Below are 26,648 nucleotides of genomic sequence, written 5' to 3'. Positions count from 1 at the left end.
TTTTTATGGCTGACTTAGAACAACGCTTCCTCAGCTCTCGTCCCCTAGGGCCCCAACTTTACTTGCACTACATTGACGACATCTTCATCATATGGACCCATGGGAAGGAGGCCCTTGAGGAATTCCACCAGGATTTCAACAATTTCCACCCCACCATCAACCTCAGCCGGGATCAGTCTACACAAGAGATCCACTTCCTGGACCTACAATGCAAATAAACAATGGTCACATAAACATCACCCTATACTGGAAATCTACTATCTGTTATACTTACCTTCATACCTCCAGCTTTCATCCAGACCACATCACATGATCCATTGTCTACAGCCAAGCCCTAAGATACAACCACATTTGCTCCAATCCCTCAGACAGAGACAAACAACCACAGGATCTCTATCAAGCGTTCTTAAAACTACAATACCCACCTGGGGAAGTGAAAAAACAGATTGACAGAGCCAGAAGGGTACCCAGAAATCACCTACTACAGGAGAGGCCCAACAAAGAAAGTAACAGAATGCCACTAGCCATCACCTTCAGCCCCCAACTAAAACCTCTCCAGCGCATCATCAAAGATTTACAACCTATCCTGAAGGATGATCCCTCATTCTCACGGACCTTGGGAGACAGGCCAGTCTTCGCTTACAGACAGCCCCCTAACCTGAAGCAAATACTCACCGGCAACTACACAACAGAAACACTAACCCAGGAACCAATCTCTGCAACAAACCCCATTGCCAACTCTGTCCACATATCTATTCAAGGGACACCATCATAGGACCTGACCACATCAGTCACACCATCAGGGGCTCATTCACCTGCACATCTACCAATGTGATATATGCCATCATGTGCCAGCAATGACTCTCTGTCATGTATATTGGCCAAACCAGACAGTCTCTATGCAAAAGAATAAATGGACACAAATCAGACATCAAGAATTGTAACATTCAAAAACCATTCGGAGAACACTTCAATCTCCATGGACACTCAATAACAGACTTAAAAGTGGCCATTCTTCAACAAAAAAACTTCAAAAACAGACTTCAATAGGAAACCGCAGAACTGGAATTAATTTGCAAACTTGACACCATCAAATTAGGCCTGATAAAGACTGGGAATGGCTGGGTCACTCTGTTGATACTCATATCTTCTTGTCAATTGTTGGGAATGGGTCACATCCATCCTAATTGAATTGGCCTCGTTAGCACTACAAAAAGTAATTTCCCCTCTGTTGATATTCATCCCTTCTTGTCTACTGTTGGGAATGGGCCACTTCCACCCTGATTGAATTGGCCTCGTTAGCACTGACCTTTGTTGTCTTTGGTGTTGTCTTTGGTGTAGGATCTAGAGTACCAATTGATCTGGGGTGAATGACTGGTCTCTTGGGACTGGAAGCAACCTGATGTGGTGTGATTTTTGACTATGTCTAGTTTGTCTGGGTGGCAAGATAGACTGGAAAGTCTAAGGGGACTGCTTGTGACTCCATGGTAAAACTGGCATCTAGGAGTTCACATTTGTTACAGGCTTGGTGAATTCTAATTGTAGAACACACCACCAGGCCTCTGCCCTGTTCTTGACAGTCTGCCCTGAAGTAGGCACTCATAGTCATGAGCTACTCTTGACAGTGTGGCACATGTACTTTTGGATCATTATCAAGACAAGCTACTAGTTACAGAGATTGGATTTGAGATTTGGGCGCAGATTTTCATCAGCGTCACTTAGGATGCCTTGAAACGTATTTTACTGATAAACTATGTTCACTGATTCCAAATATTTACTGGAACATAACAAAGCATACATATGTGTTTGTTATGTACATGTATACACACACACACACACACAATTGCTTTTTTAATAATTTTGTCCTTAATTCATTTTGTTTAACCAGACTTCCTCTCCTCACTGTCCTTTTTGACAATATACATTACTTAGATGTAAAATTATACTATAGATATTATTGTTGTTTTTAGAAAATTAAAAAGCAAGCAGATGAAAAATATACTTAAATCTTTCCATGCCTATTGTATTATATCAGCTGTAATCAAGATGGTATTATTAAAACACTATTAAAACTAACATTTGGTTGAACAAATAGTTATCCAAGGATATATAAATATATATTATAACTTTAAAAAAATCATTTACCTCCTCCACATACAGCATCACAGTCCTCCCAACCTGAGTGCGTCCACATAAAAAGAGGTTCAGGCACTTTTGAGCTCTGATTCTCAGGAAGAGGGTCCAGTGGAATTGTGTATTCATAATGCAGACCATAATTCTGGTCATGAAAAAGCAGCACCTGCAACATACACAGAATGAAGACTCATGTTCACAGACATTGCTGAAGTCCAATTATGACCAGAGGAAGAAATTAAATGGATAGTAGTAAAGCAAGAATGAACACTACATTGCTCATGTGCACTTTCTCTGTTGGTACAGAGCTGCATTCTGGTCTTAGAGGGAACGACCACAGTCTTCTTGACTTTAAGTATTATACTGCTGTGACCTACACGAAGGAAAGGGACAGAGTATTTAAGTAGAATAAACGAAGGGATGTGCACAACACTCACTAGGAGAGGAGCAAAAATTGAGGCCGACTTTCTCAGATTAGAATTTTCTATAGGAAGGGGTGGTTGGATAGTTTAGAAACTGACCATTTTAAGGCAACCGTATTGTTAACTCACTGTTCAATGTAATTCCACAGAGAAACCATACAACTTTTTCTCCAGATTTGTTTCTTTTTTACTATAACAATTTTCACTAGCAGCACACTGCAACTGTTGAACACACAATACAGTCCATGTGAAGTTATTGTTACTTATAAACCATTTAAATTTAGCCTAAATCCCTGTCAAAAAGGAATGTGTGACTTAGTTGTTCTAGAGATGTGTACGTTTATGATGGCAGGAGAATTTTATTTCCCAGTATGCTATCTGCAGTAGTAATAAGAAATAACCCATAGCAGAAGTATATTGTGGCTTCTTGTGGCTCATTGAATAAATGTGATTTTTAGAAATAAATTTGGCTCACAAATTAATTTGTGTTTCACAGTTACAGACAAACATTTTGAACACCTCTCTCCCACCAGAGTAGTGAGAGGATGTCATCACGCAAGATCTGATTCTAGATAACCCAATGGTAAAGGATGGATTTACAACTTCAGGTTTCTGCATGAAAGAATACTAGATGATGTTACTCACAAGAAAGATATAGTTTTTGGAGGACAGTGAGGCTATCAGGCTTTAATTTTATTTTTGGAGGGAGATATCTCCCCAGATTCTTGCATTTGGAGGATTGAAAAATGTTGAGTATTCTCCCATCATCACCCTGAGAATCACCATAGTCTCTCTCCCGCTTCCAATTCTATCACCATCACTATCAACTTCATCTCTCCTCCATTTCAGTAGGTGACCACCACAACCCACTGCTCTTACAATGTGAAGTCTCCTATATGTTTTTCACACAAAAGATTTCATCTCAGTTATGGCTTCTAGCTATCTCACATTAGGAAAAATTGTCAGGCTATTTGGATTGCTAAAGAATTCCAGAAACATAAAACACCAACCTCACCACCATGCTCTTTTATATAAAACAGGTAAAAAATATAATCCATATTGTCATACCAGTAGATGTAAAGGTGATGTTGTGGGACCTTTGGCAGAGATTTTCTCCCAGAGACCTCTCCGAACATAATGGACAGTAGTCCCAGCAATATTGAATGTTCCTGAATGTTCTATCTTCCAGTCACTATTAATGGACTGTTTGCTGGCATCTCGAAGAGCTGTGGAAATATTAGAAAATGATGTGAAACAGAACTTTACAGTAACACTTTCTGACGTCTTCATATTGTGCTGTCAGTATAATTTACAAGTTGGTGGAATCACAGGATCCAATTCACAAAGCTATTGGTCATTCATAACCTACATATGTACACTTCAACAACAGCACATTCTAGATTCACTTTCTGGCAAGGAAACATGACAAAAAACATATGTCTGCCATTATTTGGATTCTTCTGAAGTTAGGACAGTTTTATTGGCCTGATTACAAGGATTAATGGCCTGTAGCATTATTCAGTAACTTGATTAAAACACAGGTCAGTCGGGTCTATACAAGTTCTTTGCCCCCAGTACGGTAATTTTTATGAACAGACAGGACCTAAGGAATAAGGGGGACAAATGGAATGCTTCAGAAATCACAGAGCACTTCTCTGGGTCAGTGCAGATTAGGATTTAGTAACTTCCTGCTTTCAAGTGCTTTGCTTTAACTAGTAGACTCCAGTGATTACTCACTGAAAATGTGGAAATGCTGCAATTGTCCCAGACAGGCTATATTTATGCACTATATTTCTGTTTTTTAAAAACTGACTTTTGTAAATAGGCATAATTTGATGTTTCAAGCCAGGAATACCTTTTTTAGGGGGAGGGCTCTTTCCCCCTTTTGGCTTGATCATAAGTATTGATTAGACTAAATAAGATACACTTCAAATTACTGAGGTTAAATGATTTTGCACAATTTTTGATACATGAATCAGTATTTTTTTTCCTCCTGTGAAGAGTCTGTAATTCTTGAAAGAATCAGACTCTTGAATAGTCATGTGAAGTAAAGTATACTCAGAGTCACCTTGTGGGCAAGAAGTTCTACACATTCCCCATTTAAATTGGATGTTTGGCTTCAGAATTATGTGAAAGAACCTCAGCACCTTAGTTCATGCTCAAAATGTCTTTTAGAGTTGTACATTAATGTGAGTCATTCCTGGTGATCAACTTCTCTCCTATTTATATTTATACTGTTATGTTATGTTTCTATGGGAAACAATGGCAATAGGACCATCGACTGGCAGGAATACAATTGCATTATTCACCAATAATGTGTGCCACTACAGCACAGTACAATAAATAGTAAGACTCTAAAATCCATTAATGCTGTAAAATATTCCTGTACTAAAAATATCCAATGATTTAATAAGTTTCAAAAATTGTCCTTTTAGGTTTAACAATTCAACTATTTAAAGTTAATTAAGTTCCATTTAGTAGTTGGTACTAAGGGCCAAATCCTCTCCCCAGTACACAACCAAAGTAAATGGGCTATAAACTGGGGAGGTCTGCAAGGATCAGAGAGGGTAAGCTGGAATGGAATCCTCTCCCTGATCAACAGTGGAGCTGCTATGCAGCCATGTGACTGTAACAGCCTCTTCAGCTTTTGTACCCAGTCCATCATAGAAAAGAGGGGGCTTGGCTGATGAAATAATATAACTGTGGATCCACCTAGCCTACCCCTACCCACCTCCAAAACACTCCATGTTGACACATGAGGTGTGTAGAGGGTGCAGAACAGGCCTCCCATGTAACAGAACCATTCTGGTTCTTTTTGTATTCTTGTCACATCTGTGGGCCCATACTTGAGCTGCAGAATTTGACTTGAAGGGAGGAAACGTGGTCCTATGATTAAAGCTTAAGACTGAGAATCAGGAGATCTATTTTTGGCTCTGCCACAGCCTATTTAACCTTGGGCAAGTTTATCTAGATATACTGTATGTCCTAGTCCTGATTACTCCAACTGTTTTCATTCTAACCTTGACAATTGCAATCTTGGTCCACTGAAGTCCATTCAAAATGCTATTGCTAAAGTAATTTCCTTGGTTCATTGGTCTGTGTCTTCCATCTCTTTGCATCCCTATATAAGGCCTTTCATAGTTTAACTCTGTTTTACCTATCAGTGCTAATATGTAATAAGGCCTGCCTCTACTCTACCAACAATGTCAACCTTTATCCCCATGCATGGGAGATATTCCTTATTAATGTCCATAAAGTCAATACATTATTCTCCTTTGAATCTTTTTAAAACTCATCTATGCCATGAGATTTGCAAAACACACTAGGCACTGGCTAGACATTTGGTGTGCTGAGACTTCTGCTTAACATGCTAATCATGATGGTTTTATTTACCTTGCCCTTCCCCCCACCATTTGTTTCTGATCATCCAATCTCAAAAGTTATAGAGCAGAAATAGAAGGGATTCAAAGGTGGATGATGAAAATGACTAGAGTCATGGAAAGACTTTCATATGAGAAAAGACTGGTCTGCCTGATTTAGAAAGAAGATAACTGTGGTATACAAAATAATGAATGACATCGAGAAGGTAAATTAAGTACGCCCATTTACTCTTTCTCGTAATACAAGAACAAGTGGCAATCAATTTAATACTGCTCAGAGAAAAAAAGTTAAACAGTATGTAACTGACCTGTGGGAACAGGTTACCACTACCTTTGAGACCAAAAGGGTTTATTAAACATTGTATGGCTAATGAGAAAACATAAATACTCAAACTTCAGACTACACAACAACCACTAACTGGTAGGGAATAAGAAGAAACTTCACCCATGTGAAGGTTATTCCATTATTTTCCACTGTGTAGTTTCTTGCATCTTCCTGTGAAGCATCCGATACAAGTCACTGTTAAATCAGAGTCCGGATAATCTGGATAATTTTTCCTGGGTTTATCTCTATGAACATTTAGTTCACAGCAAGTTGCAATGTAAATCATCCTCACACTAGCCTGCTGCACACTAACTGTCCTGTTGCTGCACACTAGAAGTTCCATAGTGCCATTTGATCTACCCTACTTTGAAATGGTAGTAGATTAAAGAACTGACAGCAGGGTCCACACAGACAGTTAGTACGTGGCAGGCTAGTGTGAGGTAGATTTTATCACTCCAGCTTGCTGCAAACTAAGTATTCATACAGACAAGCACCCTGTCTGTAAAATGGGAATTCCTACTTCACAGGAGTTTTATGAAGCTCAATTAATTCAGTTTCGTAAAGCCCATGAAATAAATGGAAAGAGTGCCACTGCACTACGATAATGGAAAGCATAATTTACTACTTTTCGTTATCACTATGTAATCACATTTCAGAATCCTTTTGCAGTACCTAGTAAAATACTAAGAGTAATCTGCAAAGGTTATTTTATTTCAGTGTGTACTGAATGCTCCTTTCTTCTCCAATCTTTACCTAGGATGAGTTGAGCACCCAACACGTGCATATCTAAACACAAGTCAGATCCTCTGACATTCTCTGTCAGTCCTGATCAATCTGATGCCACAGAATGCACTATTCTGTAATACAGATCAAAAACTAGCCTGTTCCATTTACTTAATAACTGAGTAATGGTGAGGTATGTGGTATATTTGCTGGATTTATGTACTGTAACGGTGTGCTCTCTCTCTTTCTTTATGTGGACACTACTGAAATGGTAGCTTTGTTCTGACATTTTAATTTTTGTTTAAGTGGAAATTGCCATTTTTTGTAGAGAAAGGATAACAGATTTTAAGAAAAAGGGGATTGAGTTCAAATGAGGGGGAAGTTCACATTTTTGTGAATTTTGAATTGACGGATAGTATATTTTGTGTGCAAAGAGGGTACAAAACTTGGTGAGCTATTGCATGTAAAGTTTCAGAAGAATGTAATTTTGACCATTTACTACTTCTCCAGGAACACTTGCCAGTGATCAAAATAGTCTTTAAAAACAAACAAACAAACAAAAACCCCATAAACCCCTGAAAGTGTACACTCTGCCTTTAGTATTTTTAAAGTAAGCCGCTATTTCACATTTTTAAAGCCAATTACAGGGTTTGAAAACTAGGGAATTTGGTGACCAAATATCTTAAGCGCCTTTGAAAATTTCAGCTTAATGCCCTGTAAAAGGCAAAATTCTGTCACAAGCTTATATTTGGAACCACTATCAGTGTCTCTAGAATTAGATATAATTTGACAAAATGTACCAATATTAGTGTTATTTCCATTTAAATGTACTTTTGCAACCACATTTTTCAATTTTTCATTATCCAACACTGGGACATTTAAAAATGCTTGTGCTAAATAATGAATATCATAGTTTAATTGATAACTATCTTTGATTGTGTGAAGAAATTTACTATTAACCATTATATTACTTTTATATAGCGATATTATAAATTGAATAATCTAAACTCCCCACCATCTCTCAAATAGCTGAGGGTGAACTTTGATATTATCTCTCTGTAGGAAGTTCTCCTATTAGTTGCTTCTCCCTTAATTTATTTCAGGCCACTGTTTTGAGCATAAGGAAACCAAAGAAGAATAGTTATCAGTCCCACATAACCTCTTGGCAATCATTTGATTAGGTATATCGCAGTATGCACAGTGTCAAAAAGAGACTCTCCCTTCCCCAAAGGAAAGATTTCAGAAAAATGTTCATAGTGTTTACAAAATCACATACTCCAATAATCAAACATTTATTGAAACTAACATTGTTGAATGTGCCTGAGAAATATTTCCAATACGATGTGTAATAAAATGGGAAAGATATAATATGGAGGTAATGATGTATAATAGGAATAGTAGAGAAAACAAAGATGACAGTTTATATTGATCATCAGGTTTTCCTAAAACTGAAGAGAATATACTTCTATTTTCCCCTTTTAAAATACAAATAAAATATTTAGATATTTGTGATTCAGTGTTTATTAATGGCTTTTTTGATATAACTGATTCCAAATATACATCCTGAATTTGTGTGTGAATATTACATACACTCATCTGGGTAAAGAACAAGCCTGTGGGGGTGTTCTGTTTTGTTTGTTTGTTTGTTTTTTAAAGTAATAACTATCAAAGCACTGGGCATTTCCTGAGGATTACTGATGGGCAGGAAGGAGATGATGGCACCTCAGCAGAACCTCAGGCAGTTAACCTTAACAGGTCATTAATCCTCAGGAAATGCCCTGTGCCAAGGTCATCAAGGTTACTATAAAATGAAACCAAGGAGACCGGGTGTTGGGATTTTTATGGATGATACAACTTTAATTAACCTATATAAAGCAGTCTGCATTTATTCTCTCTCAACAGTTTCTGCAAATAATAATAAGACCATCACTATTCAGCAAAGCATATGCTTAAATCTCATTGAAGTCGTAGGATTTAAGCATGTGCTTAAAGTTAAATATGTACTTAACTGCTTCACTGAATAGCAATGTGATTTAAATTTTAATTTGTGTAACTATTTTCTCATATATATGTTTAAATCTTTAGCACTGTGGACAAATTTTCACATATTCTGTCACTTCCATTTTGTACCTACTCTGACAATAAAGCTGATGAATCCTCTATGTACCCAACACAATTTCTCAAGAATAGTAACTTAATGGCATTTATCAAAAACAGTGTTGTTGCACAATTCTTCTATGTAGCTCAAGGACCAGATTAAAAAAAAAAGAGAGAGAGAGAGTCCAGAGGCCCATATTAAAGTATGTATGTGCAAAAATGTGTACATAATGTTTGTGTGTATAGTTACGTTTGTGTGTGCTACCTGGATAAATGCATGCGCAAATAGCTAATTACATGTCTAACTAGCCACTTCTGTTTAATTACCCATTTTGCATGGATAGTCTTTGAAACAGAGAATGCTAATATAAGTGCATAAATGTGCTCATATTTTTGTGCTTTGACCTTTTGTCTAGACCTCCTCCTTTAAAAATGAAAACAACATATAACACATGGGTCTTTTCTGAACAGGGCTCTCAGATTTAACTTTGATGAATGACAAGGAATAACTAACTTGTATTCATTTCACAATCTACTGCTTTGGCAAGGTGAGAATTCTATAAATATTTTCACCAAGCTTAAACAAATATCAGTTGAGCATGATAGACTTTCATATGCTTAATTCTGGGTGTTTTCTGAAATGTGTTGATCAATTGCTACCAGTTCTACCTATTTCATATACACAAAACACTGGACTGGGAGTCTAAGATCTGACTGTGCCTTTTTCTTCTCTAATATTTGAATGAACTGCAAAGGACTACTACAGACAGCAAATCCCACAGAGTCTTCTTTGTTACCAGATTAAAACAAAATAAAACCACATAATCTTCTCTTCATGAAAAAAAATGTAAACCCACACAGTGGTTTTTTTTTTAATTTGGCAGCTTTAGTTTCTATCATTATAAATCACAAAATTCATGAAATAAAGTACTAACAACTAGCAAAGATATAAAGCATTAGTAAATCCTAAAGAACATATGATTACTTTATACTGGTATAACATTAGCTCCAAAAGTGCTACATATTAACCATATTATATGAACCATTAAGCACGGGGAGGTGGGAGGGATATATGCTTGGTCTTAATACACAAAGTTGTACATATTCTTGTTGATAAAGACTAGATCCTCAGCTGGTGTAAATTGACTTCAACTGAGCTATGACAATTTAGACAAGTTGAGGATCTGGTCCAAGATATTTAAAAGCATTGTCAGAGATGATATTTAAAACTGTGTGTGCTTTGACAGGCTACATAAAAGGACTATACAACAGATTTTTTTCCTTAGGAAGCATATTCCATAATGGAAGCCACATGCAGCACAATTGTGCATTAGATGCCTCAAAATCGAACTGGTGATTACAAATTTGTGTAGCATTAAATTCTCAAGCGTCCAAAAGATTTACATCTTTGAAAGAGATTGACTATATATCTGAGAAGTCACAAGTAATCCACTTCTGTGCTACGAACGAAAATAACTGCATTTTTTCCTTCTAACATCTGTTTAGCAGAATATCAGAAGGTAAGGAGAAGATTATAGTCGTTAGACTATAAAACAATTCTTTAGTTATATTCCAATATCCATTCTTATGAAATCATTATGGGAATGGTCATGTCATTATACACTGTCACAAGAATGAAAATTCTGCTGTGAAAGCCTAACACGTTCTTTATGAAAAACATACTGTAAACTATCTTTTTTACCCCATGTTAATGAGTTTTTTAGACAAAAGATAATTGTAGCCTGTTAAATTTGAAAATTGAGGAAAGGATAAAGCACAGCATTACTGTACAACAATTCAGCTAATACACGAAACACTGACTTTTTCATAACTTATTCTTATGATAGAGATTGTAAAGCAAGAGAAAATGAATAAAGTCTCCTGGCAACAGCTTTAACATGATGAGAAATAATACTCCTTAGAGAGAAATCTCAAATTCCTTCTTGAATACTGTGTTTTAATTCTAAAATTAATTGGATTTCCGATGCATGGAAAGGTTACCAATTAAACATCTCTGTTTTCTCTCTTTTTGTCATTGAGCACAATTTCTAACCACCCATATGATCTTAAGAATGATGTACTGAAGAAGGATCATTATTATTGACATTTTGACCATGTATCATATCTAGGGCTGACTAGCTAAAATGTGGATCTTTTGCAGGTAACAGAGATTCTGTAAATCTTTTGAGTCTGTGCAGGACCTAGTCACAGTGTGGCTGGGAGTGCATACACTGTCTCATCCCCACTTGATACTAGCTCCCCAAAGGGATGAGGGGAGAGAGAGAGAGGATTGGGCCCTGGCAGAGCTGCCCAACTGCACAGAGGATCATATGTTGCACGCTCTCCTCTCCTAGGATGGTAGAGCTGCTACCATTGAATCTTATGTTCTCTGTAGGGCCCAGGAACAATTCTGACACAATCAGTCAGAATTCCTCCTGAGAGTTGCTGTTGTAGAACAGCCACTCTCTTTCTTTACTAATGTGGATTGTGGCTATGAGGCACAATTCAGTCAATACAGTTGCAGGACCCAGACCACAGTGCTTCTGCTCCCCAATACTTGTGAAGATGGAAGCACAGTTCTGATTACCCCCATACTGAATTTACACTAGTACAATAAGGGCCAAATGTTCCAACAGTCTTAACCTGGCTTCTGCTTTGGAAGTGTATGTTTTTGCAGCCATATTGCATGCCTCTCTATAGCATTTATAAAGATTATTTTCTGAAAAATTGGCCCTGAATATGTAAAGTTGACCCACTTTGTTGTTAGGGCCAGAAATTAAGAGAATAAAGCATTCAACATTGTAAAAATAGCACAAAGAAACCTATAAAACTGAAGGACAGAAACACAAGAGAATAGTTAAATCGTTGTTTATAGGATTTGTGATAGGGAATGCTGGATGTAGATAAGGATGTATCAATGCAAATTACAACTGCCAGTTTTTAGTCACAGAGTTTTCTGCAAACTGATCTTTTTGAGCTGAAATTTTCATTCTTGGTCTCAAACTTTGGAATTCTTTTCATTCTGTTCAGACTCTTAAACTGCTCTCAGAACTGTTGCAACCAAGCAACTTAAGAAAAGTTTAAAGGAAATTCCTTCCCGCAGTAAGAACATACAATTTTCACTTGAACAATATTGTTCAAGTCCTTTTCCTGCTCCTCAATAATTCAAAAATGGCTGAATAAATGCTCTTCAAATATAACAATAGCTGGACTTCAATGAGGTTGAGTTGCTTTGTTAAGTACTTAAAATAGTAAAAGTAAAATGACAAGTGACTAAGAATTAGTGACCAACCATGATAAGGAGCACATTTCCAAAGATTTGTATCATGTCTGAGGATGCCCCTTATGATACTTTGTGACATTATGTAGTGACATGAAAAAAGCTTATATATTTCTTGTTGAGCCTAACCAAAGTATTGGTTAGAAGAGGAGCTGGAGTGCTACTCACAAAGGAGTTTGATTCCCTAAGTCAAACAGAAGCATAGATTCCTCCCTCAAGCTTTGACTATTCTGTATGGGACCTGTGTGTCCCAGGAGAGTATGGTCCAGATTTTTAAAGGTGATGCTGCGCTCAACATTGCAATGTTTAACTGATTTAGGAGCCTAAATCTCATTTTTTTCAAAAGTGATTCAGGCACTTATGAGTTTAAGGGCTGGTCTACACTGAAAAGTTAGGTCAACCCAGCTACATTGCTCAGGGGTCATCAGGCTCATCTACGTTGCCCAGATCTTACCCCTGATATAGACAGCACTATGTCAATGGAATGCTTCTGTCTGTAACCCACATACCTCCTGGCTGTCCCAATACAATATTATTGGGACTGTACCCCATCCTTCATTATTAGAGTGTGCTACAAGAAGTTTGGACAAGATGAAATGGACTAGACGATGAAGCTGAGTGGTTCATATATAATAGGAACTGAGGAAGGAAATACACTCAAGTTGTAAAAGACATGTCCACTCCTGCACAGATTAATACATTACTAAATATCTAAGGTATGTTTCATTTTCAACTTGCATTATTTACAAATAAATTATTATTAAAAAACAAAAATATCCTAGAAAATTTACCACTAAAACTGAGATTATCAATTTGAGATTCTGTTGTATGAGCTGACATTATTTCCAAAAAAAATACCAAAAAGCCATCAGTGTATTTACGCAATAGAGCAATCCAAAATACTGAACCTTTAAAGATATTTTAACAGAGCAGGAGCAGCTCTCATGATAACTTGAAAGCAAACCTTTGAACTCTGGGACTGCTATTATTAAGATTTATTATCTTAATTTTCCCTGAAAACAATGAGATTAATCATATAAAACCTTTTTTATAGGTTAATTATGCTAATACAAAAGATCAAACCAGGGACTTTTCATTTCATTGCACTGTTAATTCTTACTGGTTCTGTTTCTCAGTTTCAACTGAAAAGACAGAACAGAACAGCAACAATTGTAATTTTTCAGGAATTTATTAAAAAGTAAACACACAATTGTCATTCCCCTGAGGCACAGTTCCTTTAGAGGGCCTTTCCACAGAATTCACTTTCTTTTCATATTCTCTGTAGTTCACTTCTTAGTCACACATACCAGCAGTATGGTAATATTTTGCTGTGGGTACAAAGATAAATGAAACAAAATATACCTAAGTAGCTGTGAGCTGGTTTTTCTTCCACAACTTTGATTCTTCTTGCTCCTGCAGGTATCACCAAAGCTTCCACATAACCTAAGCATGAGATCAAATGTCATGAGTTAAATAAAAAGCTATGGAACAGTAGATTTTGCATTTTAATCTGCTATTCTTTTTTTTTCTTTTTAATTTAATATTGTATCATATTTTCCAGGATGCCCTGTCATAAACAGCCTTAACAAAGATAGCTTGTACTACGAACGTCCAAAAATAAGTTCATGTAAAAGGTTTGTTCCATGGTTACTGTGATTGACTGCTATGAATGCTAATGTGAGATGCCCATATAGAGCAGAACATCAAAGCTGCTGAGCACTTACAACTCTCATTGACTTCATGGGACCTGACACAGCAAAGTATTACTTTAGCATGAGCCTTACTTTAAGTCTGTGAGTAGTCTCATAGACTGCCTGGGAGTTAAGGATGCTCAACACCTCATGGAATCAGGCCCATAAACAAGGAAAGAATATATCCCTCTGTCTTTAATTAGCACTCCTATATGAAAAAAATACTTCGAAGATAAGTTTCACAAGGCTTATTTTCTCTCCACTTCATGACATAAGGAGATGGGGCTGCTACGTTTCCTGACAGCCCCATTAAAACCTCCGAAACATTGAAAACACACAATTATCCATGTGATGTGCTAATATAATATATACAATGATCTACAGCCAAATGAACATCATAAAGCTGATATTCCTTCAAGAAGTTCTGTGGGCAGAAACCACAAGGGTGGAGTTGGCTCAAGATAAATAGAGTCCTCTATCATTATGGGCACCTGAAGCCCATGGTGGAATTCCAACATTATGTGGCATCTATGATGTTGATGTTCTGGTTTTAAAAAATTAACAAACAAAATACATTTAATGTGGTTTCTAGATCTCTTTTGTTCCTTTACCATACTCAACCCTTATTCTTACATAGATTTGAGCTTTCAGGAGTGTGGTCAAAGGGTCAAACGAAGGGAACCTGATGGGGACACCGAGCAGAGAACCTCGGTTAGTGCCCATTGCGCTCGAAGGCGTCAAAGGAGCCAGCGGACGCCGCCTAGAGGAACTCTGCCCGGATGTGTGAACGGACGGAGGATCGGAAATACGTCCCACAGTCACAGGATGCCCCGTCAGCCAACCTCCTCTCCCTGGTTTTATAGAAGGCCATTTTAGCCAGGGCCAGGAGGAGGTTGACCAGGAGGTCCCGTGACTTTGTGGGGCCACGGATAGGGAGTGCGTACATAAGGAGGTGAGGGGAAAAGTGCAGCCAAAAACGTAACAGGATATCTGAGAGGAGCTGGAATAGGGGCTGCAACCTGGTGCACTCCAGGTAAACGTGCGCCAGGGTCTCCCTCACGCCGCAGAAGGGGCAGGTGTCCGGGACGGGGGTGAACCGTGCCAAGTACATGTCCATGCTCACGGCTCCATGAAGCAGCCGCCAAGTGATATCCCCGGCGGGCCTCGGGACTAAGGTGGAATATAGGCTGGCCCACCTGGGCTCCTCACCCTCCAGAGGTGACAGGAGGCCCCACCACTTTGTGTCGGGGCGGGACATGAGGGTGAGGATGTAAAAGGTGTGGAGCATGAGCGTGTATAGATGTTTCCTCGGCGTGGTCTGGAAACAAACCGGCTGCAAATCATGCAGCCAGCTCACGGTGAAGGGGTGAGTTGGTTGGGTCCACGGGGCCGGGGCCCGATGAAAAGGTCCGGAGGGCCTGCAGTGGAGGGTGGGCGGGGCATGCCCTCTCGCAGGACTTAGTCAAGGTAGGCCTGAGCAGTGGGCGGTAAAGCAGCCCTCACCTCCTGAAGTACGCGCCGGGGAGTACGAGGCCTGGAGAGCTCCATGCGCCGAGCGAGCATCAGGGGATCCAGCCAGTCTCCCTGGTCGTAGTCCAGGAGGTCTCCAACTCTGGTGACGTCTGCCAGGACCAACCTCTGGCGCACAGGTAGTCCGGCACGGAGCTGGGGGTTCTGTAGCAAGGGCTCGGCAAGGAGATCTGCCCCCTCGGTGGCTGCCACAGACCTGGTCACTGATAACGGTTTCCAGGTCTGGAGGAGGTCCTGGTAGAAGACCGGCAGCCCGGAGAGGTCTTGCGGAAGACCCCTCGGATGGAGATAAAGGAGCTGCTGGTCATATTGGAGCCCTCGGAAGCAGCACAGGAAGGCGTGCACCAGTACTCTCCATGCCGGACTACCTGCACTCTAAAGGAGCCTCTGCAGGGCCTGGAGGTGGAAGACATGGACCTGAGTGTGCAGGCACTTCAGCCCTGTCCTCCCTCCTCCAGGGGCAGATGGAGGACCCCTGCAGAGACCCAGTGCACTCCTGGCCAAAAGAACTCCAGAATCACCCTCTGGAGGTTGGCAGGAAGCCCAGGGCTGGGACCAGGGTGTTGAGCCGGTACCAGAGCATGGACAGGTCTAGTTGATTGAGCACCAGTGCCCTCCCTCGAAGGGAGAGGCACCGGAGTAGTGCTGTCCATTTCTGGAGCCGCTCTGTCACCCTGCCCTCTAAACCATGCCAGTTCTCTGGTGGAGACAGATGCGTGGCAGAAAGGTAAATGCCAAGATAGAACAGCGGACCTGCGCTCCACCAGATGGCCTGAAGCGCGGGTGGGAGGGAGCTCGCCTGCCACCCGTCCCTGACCACCAGGCCAGAGCTCTTAACCCAGGTGACTAGGGCAGAGGAGGCTGCTAAGTAGATGGCCTGGCAAGCCTCCACCCGCGCCAAGTCACCCGGGTCCTGGATCACAAGGAGCACGTCAGCGGCGTATGCCGACAGGACCAGCCGCAGCTCCAGCTCTTGCAGCACCAATCCCGTCAACCTCTGACAGAGGACACAGAGGAAGGGCTCGATCACCAGAGCGTACAGCTGGCCTGAGAGGGGGCACCCCTGCTGTACCCCTCGCCTGAAGGTCAGTTGCCCCGCACCAATGAGGGATACCCATGGTGACTCAGGTCCCAGCTGCGTGGCACTGGCCGCCACCCCAATAGGCTCAGTGGCCATCAGCGGGGTGCCACCTGTGGCCGGGCAGATGGAAGAGTCCAGGGGACCCTCGGAGGTGGGAGCAGGAACAGTGGTTAGGGGGAGAGAGAGCATGGGGAAAGGGGGGCCGGGGTGAGGTCGCTCAGATCGAGGCCCGCTGGCAGAGGGTTGTCCTTCCCCGGGTGACCGGGGTCAGACCCAGGGCCTCAATCTCCTCGTAGATGGAGATCACCACCCCGGGTCCGCTCTGCCAGCGTCTGAAGCAACACTGGTGGGGCTTGCTGGGGCCTTAGGCATCAAAGGGGCAGGAGGGGCTCCATCGGGGGCCTCCCCAAGGAGGGGCTCTAGTGGAGGGGCGGTGCTACCCTCAGCTGCTGCCACATCTTCCCCAGCCGGCACCGGTGGATGGAGTACACCCGAGGGCAAGGCAGAAGGCTTGATGTCGGTGACCCCCTTCCTGGTCTTCTGGGGGGCCTCCGAATCCAATGGCAGGAGTGGAGCTCGAGCATTCCACCTGCCCCGCTTTCCCTGTACTAGGGCCCAGCCCTCCATGGCATCATCTGAGAGCTGGCTAACAGGGGTTGGGTTGGGGGGCAGGGGCGATGGCTCAGGGACTTGGGGAGGTAACAGTGGGGTGGCATGACGAAGGGAAGAATCCCCCGGGGCGGGCCCTCTCCTATGCCCAGTGGTATCCCAGCCGCACCCTCCTCCACTGGCCCCAACAGATTGCACGCATCAGAGGCGGGGCTCTCCTGCTCATCTGGGCATGCTAGGGGAGGTATCCCTTGGGCCCGAGTGGGAGCAGTGGTGGACTGAGAAGGACTGAGAACAACCAGGCTGGGAGTGGGGCAGAGGAACCAAGGGGCTAGCTTCAGGGCTGGGGTGGGACAAACAAACAAAAACTGAAGAGGGAAAAGGGCGGGGCAGGCAAACAAACTGGAGCTAGCAAGGGGCTGGAGCAAAAAGGTGGAAAGCAAGGGCTGCAAAGGGAGACGGGGAGACTGTTGTAGTGGTGGGGGGGAGGGGAAGTCTGGGAGGCAGGGCAGCACGTGCGCCCATGTGCCCTTGCAAAAAAAGAGTCAGTTTGGGCTGGCTGCTGTTTCAGGCCCAAAAGGTGGTGAAAGGGCGCGGCAATCCAGGCGAGCAGCTAAGTCCTCGAGGCAGGAGCTGAGGCAGATGGTAAACAGCCAGTGGGAGTGGTGGAGGGGGCAACGGTGGAGGTGGGGACACACAGATGGGCCAGGGGGCAGGCTCCCCGCCACACCCCCTATATCCCCACAAACACAGTCAAAACCCCCACCACAAGAGCACAGTTTGAAAGTTACTCAGTCTTGGAGGCCCCCTCCACGGTGGTCTGCAGAGTCTCAGCGCGCTCCCCCCAGCGGCAAATGATCCTCTTTGTCCTGCTCCATGAGGCTCCAGCAGCTCCCGGACAGTAAACACCACAGCACCAGCTCCAGTGACTCCAGATGGCAGTCTGGCAGCCAGGCAGGCAGGAAGGACCCCTCAGAGGTGGTGGTGGTGGTGGTTGTGGTGTCCACGGCAGCAGCTGGGGCTAGAGCCGGGGTCCCTCACTCCCCTCCTCCGGGGAGCAGGCCAGCAGCCCCCTGCAAGGGGCTGCAGCAGAAGCAGCAGCAACTAAGGGTTGGGGAGGGTCTGGCCCAGCCAGGGGAGCAGCTGGAGCAGCAGCAGCAGCAGGGAGAGCTCAGGGCCTTGCAGCAGCAGCCCCCTACCTCCTTCCTCCCTCCATGCCAGAGGGCTACAGGAGAGTGAATGAAGGGAGATATATTAGTCCCAGGTTAAGCAGGTCCCTTTTCCCTGGGTAAGGTAACAGGGGCAGTTCCAGAACAATCAGGAAGTTGCTGGAATCAATTAAGACAGGCTAATTAGCACACCTGACGCCAATTAAGAAGCTACCAGAATCAATTAGGACAGGCAGGCTAATCAGGGCAGGCTAAAAAGAACCTCACTTCAGTTAGTGAGGTACGTGTGAGGAGCTGGGAGCAAGAGGCATGCAAGAAGCTGAGAGTGAGTAGATGTACTGTTGGAGGACTGAGAAGTACAAGCGTTATCAGACATCAGCAGGACGGTCCGGTGGTGAGGACAAAGAAGGTGTTGGGAGGAGGTCATGGGGAAGTAGCCCAGGGAGTTGTAGCTGTCACGCAGCTGTTACAGGAGACACTATAGACAGCTGCAATCCACAGGGCCCTGGGCTGGAACCCAGAGTAGAAGGTAGGCCTGGGTTCCCCCCATTCCCCCAACTCCCTATTTGATATAAGAGGAGTTGATCTGGACTGTGGGTCCCACCAGAGGGGAAGGTCTCTGGCCTGTCCCCTGACCAATTAGGTGGGCCAGCAGAGACTGTGGGGATTGTTCTCCTCCTTTTCCCCATGCTGGCCAGTGATGAGGTTAGCTGAGTGAACGGCAGGTTTGTGCCACTAACAAAAGGAGCCAAACTGAGGACTGCCCTAAACCTCTGAGGCAAGCAAATCCACCAGAAAGCACAGAACCCACCAAGGCAGAGGAGGAACTTTGTCACAATATTAATAACTTGGCGAACTTTTAAGTTATTTTTTCAGTTAATAAGAAAGTAGGATTTGTTAAAATGTTGCATAGTCAGTTGCTTTAAATTAAAAAATGGTTAAAAGGCAGTGCAGGAAACTAGTTATTGGTGCAAAGCTATATCTAACCAGAAATTTTATTTATGAACTAAGACTTTAAAAACCCCTAGTCAGAACTCACAGAATGAATAATAACATATGACCTACATTTTGTAAATATAGTTGTAATATGAAATTATATTACTTAGTATTGACATCATTGTGCCTGATATCCTATAGTTGACATGAAATTGTCCCATTTAATGTACTATATTTAAAAAAATGTTAAAAATTAATTAATTAAAATTTCTCTAAACAATTTAAATTTCAGTTTCCAAAGTCGGAAAATATCTCTTCATATAGTCATGCTTCAAAGTTGATTAGTACTGATTATATTCCTAACCTAAAATCCTACAATATGTTTGGATATTTATCTCTGTTATAAATGCGAGTTGACAGATTTTGATTGATAGCTTTTCTATAGCTTTTTAGATTCAAACTTTGATCTGTAACTGAATTTAGCCACTCTTTCTTTATATGTTCCTAGCCTCCAGACTTGTTTTTGTTTCAGTTTTCCCTGTCCCACATTATCTCCAGCCTCAGGACGGGCTAAATTCAAGTATCTGAAGGCTTTGTACAATTTTCTTTTCTAAAGCACTGCTTAGATTAGTCTAGATTGCACTGAAATCTCTCGATTTTTTTTCAAACATATATAGCCTGCTTCTCATTATACTATCTTGTGCAAAATAATCTACTCGCTATCTTGAAATTTTGCAAATTTCTTTAGAAAGAAGTGGAAATCATAACTACACACAAACATTTCACAGCTGAAATAATGATCTATCAAATGCACTTTCAGATAAAGGATTGTTCCAAATGTGTTTGCTTCTAGATGCAGCAAAAAGTGGACAACCTTTTGGCTTTAGGCCCCAATTCTGCAAACACTTATGTGCATAAGTCATCCCATTCAGCTCAATGGGAAAACTGACACGAGAGTCAGTTTAGGCCTTAGCTGCTAAAACTTTTCAGAAATGCCATTCAGATTTATGATATTATTCACAATATTATACTCATGTTATGACACTTTATAAGAAGTTTTCTTTGGACATTTGTCCTTTATATTCTTTGTTTCCTCTTTTGCTTAAAGACCTTCATGTAGGTGATGTATAGTAATCTGGATAACATTTATTCTCAAGAACAGTAAACAAATGCAGGTACTGTGTGTCAAAACTGTGAAGTGGGGTTTACTAAATACTTGTTTCAATCTGTCAAAAACAGCCTCTTCTATGAAATAGTCCTTCATACCGAGGGAAACACTATTTTATACAACTGCAGCCAATGCAAATTAGATAATTCCTTCTCTATTGTAATTTAATAAATACATAACAGACAGAGCATCATTTTACAATTTCTTAATTAGAAAATTTTCATGTGAATTCTCCACTCACATCTCAACTACTGCATATCATAATCAAACAACAATCAATAGCTTTACAGAAGTCTTTTGCAGCTCTCTGAATGTAGTTCTCAGGCACTTATTGTTAAGCAAAAATGAAGCATACCTCTTGACACACAATTTCATCAAAACACTGCATGATTTATTAAGTAAAAAATAAGCAGATATACCTGCTCCTCTGGTATGGTTAAAATCGCCTTTAATAACTTTGCATGATTTTCCATTACCATTGCAGACACCACAATGATCTTCTCGTGCCAGAGATCCTAATATTCCATCACAGCCAAATTTCTGTGGAGAAAAATAAACCTATCATTGTAATTAAGGGTTAGATTGTGCGTTTAGACTGGTGCAGAGCTGTCCCGCCACAGGGAGAGCACCACAGGCATTTCAGATGACAACTTGCCTCCCCACTTTGGAGGGACATGCAGCTTATTAACAACCCCCCACCCCACTCATGTGGCTGGCGAGTTCTCTTGGCTGGTGTATATAGGGTGGAGCCATGTCCCAGCTCCCTCCTTGCCCTGCCCTTTCACCTTTGTGACACTATGCACTCCTGGGGGTGGTAGGGACAGCACAATCCCTATGTTCACCTGATCACAGAGTCAGTAGCTTTATTTGGTGCTTACACTGGCTATGCAAAGCGGGGAAGGTTCGTTAGGCTCCTCTGTAAATGCACCCACATAAGGGCCAGGCACAATCTGACACCAAATCATTTACTGTGCTAGTTTACTATATTAAAATAAATGTAAAAGTGTCTGGAACTTGTATTATGTACTTGGAAATGTAGCCCTTACTAATGTTTTATTGAAAGGCTTTCAACACAAATACTAAACTTAAAACAAGAAACATTTATTCTAGCAGTACACAAATTACTCTGCTATGCTGATTTCTGTTCATAAATATCATTGCTAATTTGATAACAAAAAACAGATTACAATGAATACCATATGTGGTTCTTATATTAAAAAGTCTAGAGATCCCAGCATAACCAGAATTAACTGTATTAGTATAGGTACTGTCTGACACAGGGAAGAAAGGCGAGCAGCAGAATACGGACCCTGGACTTCAGAAAAGCAGACTTTGACTCCCTCAGGGAACTGATGGGCAGGATCCCCTGGGAGAATAAAATGAGGGGGAAAGGAGTCCAGGAGAGTTGGCTGTATTTTAAAGAATCCTTATTGAGGTTACAGGGACAAACCATTCCGATGTGTAGAAAGAATAGTAAATATGGCAGGTGACCAGCTTGGCTTAACACTGACTCCTTGCTGATCTTAAACACAAAAAAGAAGCTTACAAGAAGTGGAAGATTGGACAAATGACCAGGAAAGAGTATAAAAATATTGCTCGGGCATGCAGGAGTGAAATCAGGAAGGCCAAATCACACTTGGAGTTGCAGTTAGCAAGAGATGTTAAGAGTAACAAGAAGGGTTTCTTCAGGTATGTTAGCAACAAGAAGACAGTCAAGGAAAGTGTGGGCCCCTTACTGAATGAGGGCGGCAACCTAGTGACAGAGGAGGTGGAAAAAGCTAATGTACTCAATGCTTTTTTTGCCTCTGTCTTCACGAACAAGGTCAGCTTCCAGACTACTGCACTGGGCAGCACAGCATGGGGAGGAGGTGACCAGCCCTCTGTGGAGAAAGAAGTGGTTTGGGACTATTTAGAAAAGCTGGATGAACACAAGTCCATGGGGCCGGATGCGCTGCATCCGAGAGTGCTAAAGGAGTTGGCGGATGTGATTGCAGAGCCATTGGCCATTATCTTTGAAAACTCATGGCGATCGGGGGAAGTCCCGGACGACTGGAAAAAGGCTAATGTAGTGCCCATCTTTAAAAAAGGGAAGAAGGAGGATCCTGGGAACTACAGGCCAGTCAGCCTCACCTCAGTCCCTGGAAAAATCATGGAGCAGGTCCTCAAGGAATCAATTCTGAAGCACTTAGAGGAGAGAAAAGTGATCAGGAACAGTCAGCATGGATTCACCAAGGGCAAGTCATGCCTCATTAATCTAATTGCCTTCTATGACGAGATAACTGGCTCTGTGGATGAGGGGAAAGCAGTGGACGTGTTGTTCTTTGACTTTAGCAAAGCTTTTGACACGGTCTCCCACAGTATTCTTGCCAGCAAGTTAAAGACGTATGGGCTGGATGAATGGACTATAAGGTGGATAGAAAGTTGGCTAGATTGTCGGGCTCAATGGGTAGTGATCAATGGCTCCATGTCTAGCTGGCAGCCGGTATCAAGTGGATTGCCCCAAGGGTCGGTCCTGGGGCCGGTTTTGTTCAATATCTTCATAAATGATCTGGAGGATGGTGTGGATTGCACTCTCAGCAAATTTGCGGATGATACTAAACTGGGAGGAGTGGTAGATACGCTGGAGGGGAGGGATAGGATACAGAAGGACCTAGACAAATTGGAGGATTGGGCCAAAAGAAATCTGATGAGGTTCAATAAGGATAAGTGCAGGGTCCTGCACTTAGGATGGAAGAATCCAATGCACCGCTACAGACTAGGGACCGAATGGCTAGGCAGCAGTTCTGCAGAAAAGGACCTAGGGGTGACAGTGGATGAGAAGCTGGATATGAGTCAACAGTGTGCCCTTGTTGCCAAGAAGGCCAATGGCATTTTGGGATGTATAAGTAGGGGCATAGCGAGCAGATCGAGGGACGTGATCGTTCCCCTCTATTCGACACTGGTGAGGCCTCATCTGGAGTACTGTGTCCAGTTTTGGGCCCCACACTACAAGAAGGATGTGGAAAAATTGGAAAGAGTCCAGTGGAGGGCAACAAAAATGATTAGGGGACTGGAACACATGACTTATGAGGAGAGGCTGAGGGAACTGGGGATGTTTAGTCTGCAGAAGAGAAAAATGAGGGGGGATTTGATAGCTGCTTTCAACTACCTGAAAGGCAGTTCCAAAGAGGATGGCTCTAGACTGTTCTCAGTGGTAGCAGATGACAGAACAAGGAGTAATGGTCTCAAGTTGCAGTGGGGGAGGTTTAGGTTTTTCACTAGGAGGGTGGTGAAACACTGGAATGCGTTACCTAGGGACTTGGTGGAATCTCCTTCCTTAGAAGTTTTTAAGGTCAGGCTTGACAAAGCCCTGGCAGGGATGATTTAGTTGGGGATTGGTCCTGCTTTGAGCAGAGGGTTGGACTAGATGACCTCCTGAGGTCCCTTCCAAACCTGATATTCTATGATTCTAGGTGCATTCATCCAGTGAAACCAACAAAACCTCCACTCCTTCTCATAAATTATCAAGGCAAGGGCAGAGTAACTAGAAAATAAAATAGAGAAATTACTGTGAACTGAAAATCTGTTCATGTTCAAGTACATGATGACTGTTACTCCATTTCTCCATTATAGTTCTTTTAAATTAAAGAGAAGAGAGTAGCAGCTCAGGATTTTCATATGGGAGTTGTATTCCTATTTCTTATTATCATATATCTAGACTAGGATAACATGGGCATTTTTAAAGTGTATAAGTTAAAGTGTTTGAATTAACATGTTAGCTGGTTAAGATGAAACCTACACATTAAAATACAACTTGCCCCATTTGCAACAGGGTTTTATAACGTGTGGATTAAAACTTTTAGCTAATACTTTTAAAAATCTCTTTTTATCCTAACCTAGGCATACCCTGATGTGGCATAGGGTTTAGAGGATGCCTGTGCAAGGTCTCCCATTGCAGTAAAGACAATGACTGAGTGGTGTAGGGCTATCCACAGATTGTATTTTCAATAATTAATTAGGAAGGAGCCAAAAAGAAACCTCTGGGACTAAAAAGGAGTGAGGAGGACAAAGGGCCACCAAATGAGACAAAGAAAGAGCAGTTAGAGAGATACAAATTTCCATGTACCAAGTGAAACTTTAAGGCATAAAATTTAAGTAATATGCACACAGGGCCGGCTCCAGGCACCAGCTTTCCAAGCACTTGCTTGGGGCGGCAATGAGAATGGGGCGGCAGTCCGTGTCCCGCGGCGGCAATTCAGTGGTATGCACAGAATTAGTATTAAGCTTTTATTATACATGATTCAGGCCCTGGGGTTGTTGTTTATCTTGACCTATAATTCTGTATTTCTGGAAATCAGGCTGAATTAAATATACATGCACACTCTACATCAGTGTTTCCCTTGCTTCTGAAAGATGAGCCCCTCTTCAAGACAATGAAATCAATCATCCATTGCCTCATCCCCACTAAGTGTTGTTAAAGATCTGCTCATCTGAATGTATACATTTTCTGTACTGTCTTTCCCCAGCCCCCGCTAGTCCTTCAGGTACTGCACCACGTAACATATTGTAATAAGTGAAATGAATTTAAAATATTATGTTTTATATGTAGATATAAGAGGAAGGCAGTGACCCAGCTCTGGACATTTCTTATGCAATATTCTACCAGAATTAACACATATGTACAGTATGTTAAAAGTTGAGTCTAAAGAATTGATTTATACCTGGCATCTACCATTTGCGCAGATATCTAATCCATGCTGACCACAAGTCGTCCCATCCATCACCTTTTCTGTTAGAAGAATAGGCTGATCCTTTCCAACAGGGGAACAATATAATGCACAAGGCTTTTCTTTAATAGAAATTGGTGAAAAAAAAAATGCCAAGTTAGTAAAACTGATTTAATCAAAGTAAACTTCTTCCAAACCAATGTTTTTGGTGGTGGCGCACAGCTTTCTTTATATTAATCAGTGTTAATTATAACAAAAACTTATTTCATTTTATTTAATACAAATGGGGAAAAAAAGATACTGAATCTTTCTTCTGTTTGGTAAACTACAGCTCTTTTTCCTGTTAGTAAACAACTGTATTAAAAACTTCAGTCTACATAATACTCATGTCATGTCAACTGCTACAATTAGAAGAATATGCACATGTTAGCTGTCTAATATTTTGGTTGAAAGAGGAGATTACTTACCTGTATCTGGAGGTTCTTTAAGATGTGCGGTCCCTATCTGTATTCCAAAAGTGGGTGCGCATGCACACCATGCGCTGGATCTGAACGTTTTCAGCAGCAATGTCTGTTGTCCCGCACGGGCACCTTACTTTGCCACGCTCTCCAGAAGAGGTTATAAGAGGTCGTGTGGGGAGATGCACCCTCAATCTCCCTCTTACCGCTGAATAGAGAGTCCACAGCAAAGAGGATGGTGGGCGGGTATTGAAATACAAATAGGGACCACACATCTCGAAGAACCTCCAGTTACAAGTAACTCTTCTTCTTCAAGTGATGGTCCCTATATGTATTTCAAATGCAGGTGAGTATGAAGCACAGCTTGGAGGTGGGTGTGAGGACATGATAGGTAAGGCCGACTGCAAGACGGCAAGACCTACGGTTGGATCTGCGTCTGCCCACTGGTTGATGGTGTAGTGCGCTATGAAGGTGTGGATGGAGCACAACAGATCTCATGCCAGGGGACATCTGACAGGGAGGCGGCAGTGGTTGTGTGTGCCACTGTGGAATGAGCCATGATCCTGCTGGGCAGTGTGGGAGCACGCAGAGCATTCAGTAATGCACTTAGGGATCCATTTGGATATGTGCTGCGAGGAAAGGGCTTGCCCTTTCGACCATTCTGCAATGGCCATGAAGAGGCATGGGGAGGTGCAGAATGCATGAGTCCTGTCCAAGTAGAAGGCCAGTGCCCTGTGGACATCCAGGTAATGCAGTGTCCTGTTCGTGGGAGTGGTGTGTGGCATAGGATGGACGACCGGGAGCTGGATGGACTGGTTGAAATGGAAATCAGAAAGAAGTTTTGGGAGGAACTTAGGGTGAAGGCATAGGGAGACTTTGTCCTATGGAAAATTTTATATGGGGGGCAGGGAGGGGTCAGCCATCATGGCCGCCAATTCGC

General features: G+C 42.1%; 1 protein-coding gene across 1 annotated transcript in view; it reads right to left on the bottom strand.

Moving 5' to 3' along the window:
* Positions 1-26,648, bottom strand: part of ADAMTS19 (ADAM metallopeptidase with thrombospondin type 1 motif 19) — a 271,324-nt gene that overhangs the window by 40,652 nt on the left and 204,024 nt on the right. The window contains exons 14-18 of the mRNA XM_074953075.1: positions 25,245-25,372; positions 20,964-21,084; positions 13,723-13,803; positions 3,624-3,781; positions 2,146-2,299 (exon numbers count right to left, since the gene is read on the bottom strand). Coding sequence (XP_074809176.1) covers positions 2,146-2,299; positions 3,624-3,781; positions 13,723-13,803; positions 20,964-21,084; positions 25,245-25,372 — 642 coding nt within the window. The remainder of the gene's footprint in view (positions 1-2,145; positions 2,300-3,623; positions 3,782-13,722; positions 13,804-20,963; positions 21,085-25,244; positions 25,373-26,648) is intronic.

Source organism: Natator depressus, chromosome 5, assembly GCF_965152275.1.
Source record: "Natator depressus isolate rNatDep1 chromosome 5, rNatDep2.hap1, whole genome shotgun sequence".
In the NCBI taxonomy this organism is placed as follows: Eukaryota; Metazoa; Chordata; order Testudines; family Cheloniidae; genus Natator; species Natator depressus.
Note: the sequence above shows the minus strand (reverse complement) of the source record. Positions and strands in the feature narration are given on the sequence as shown.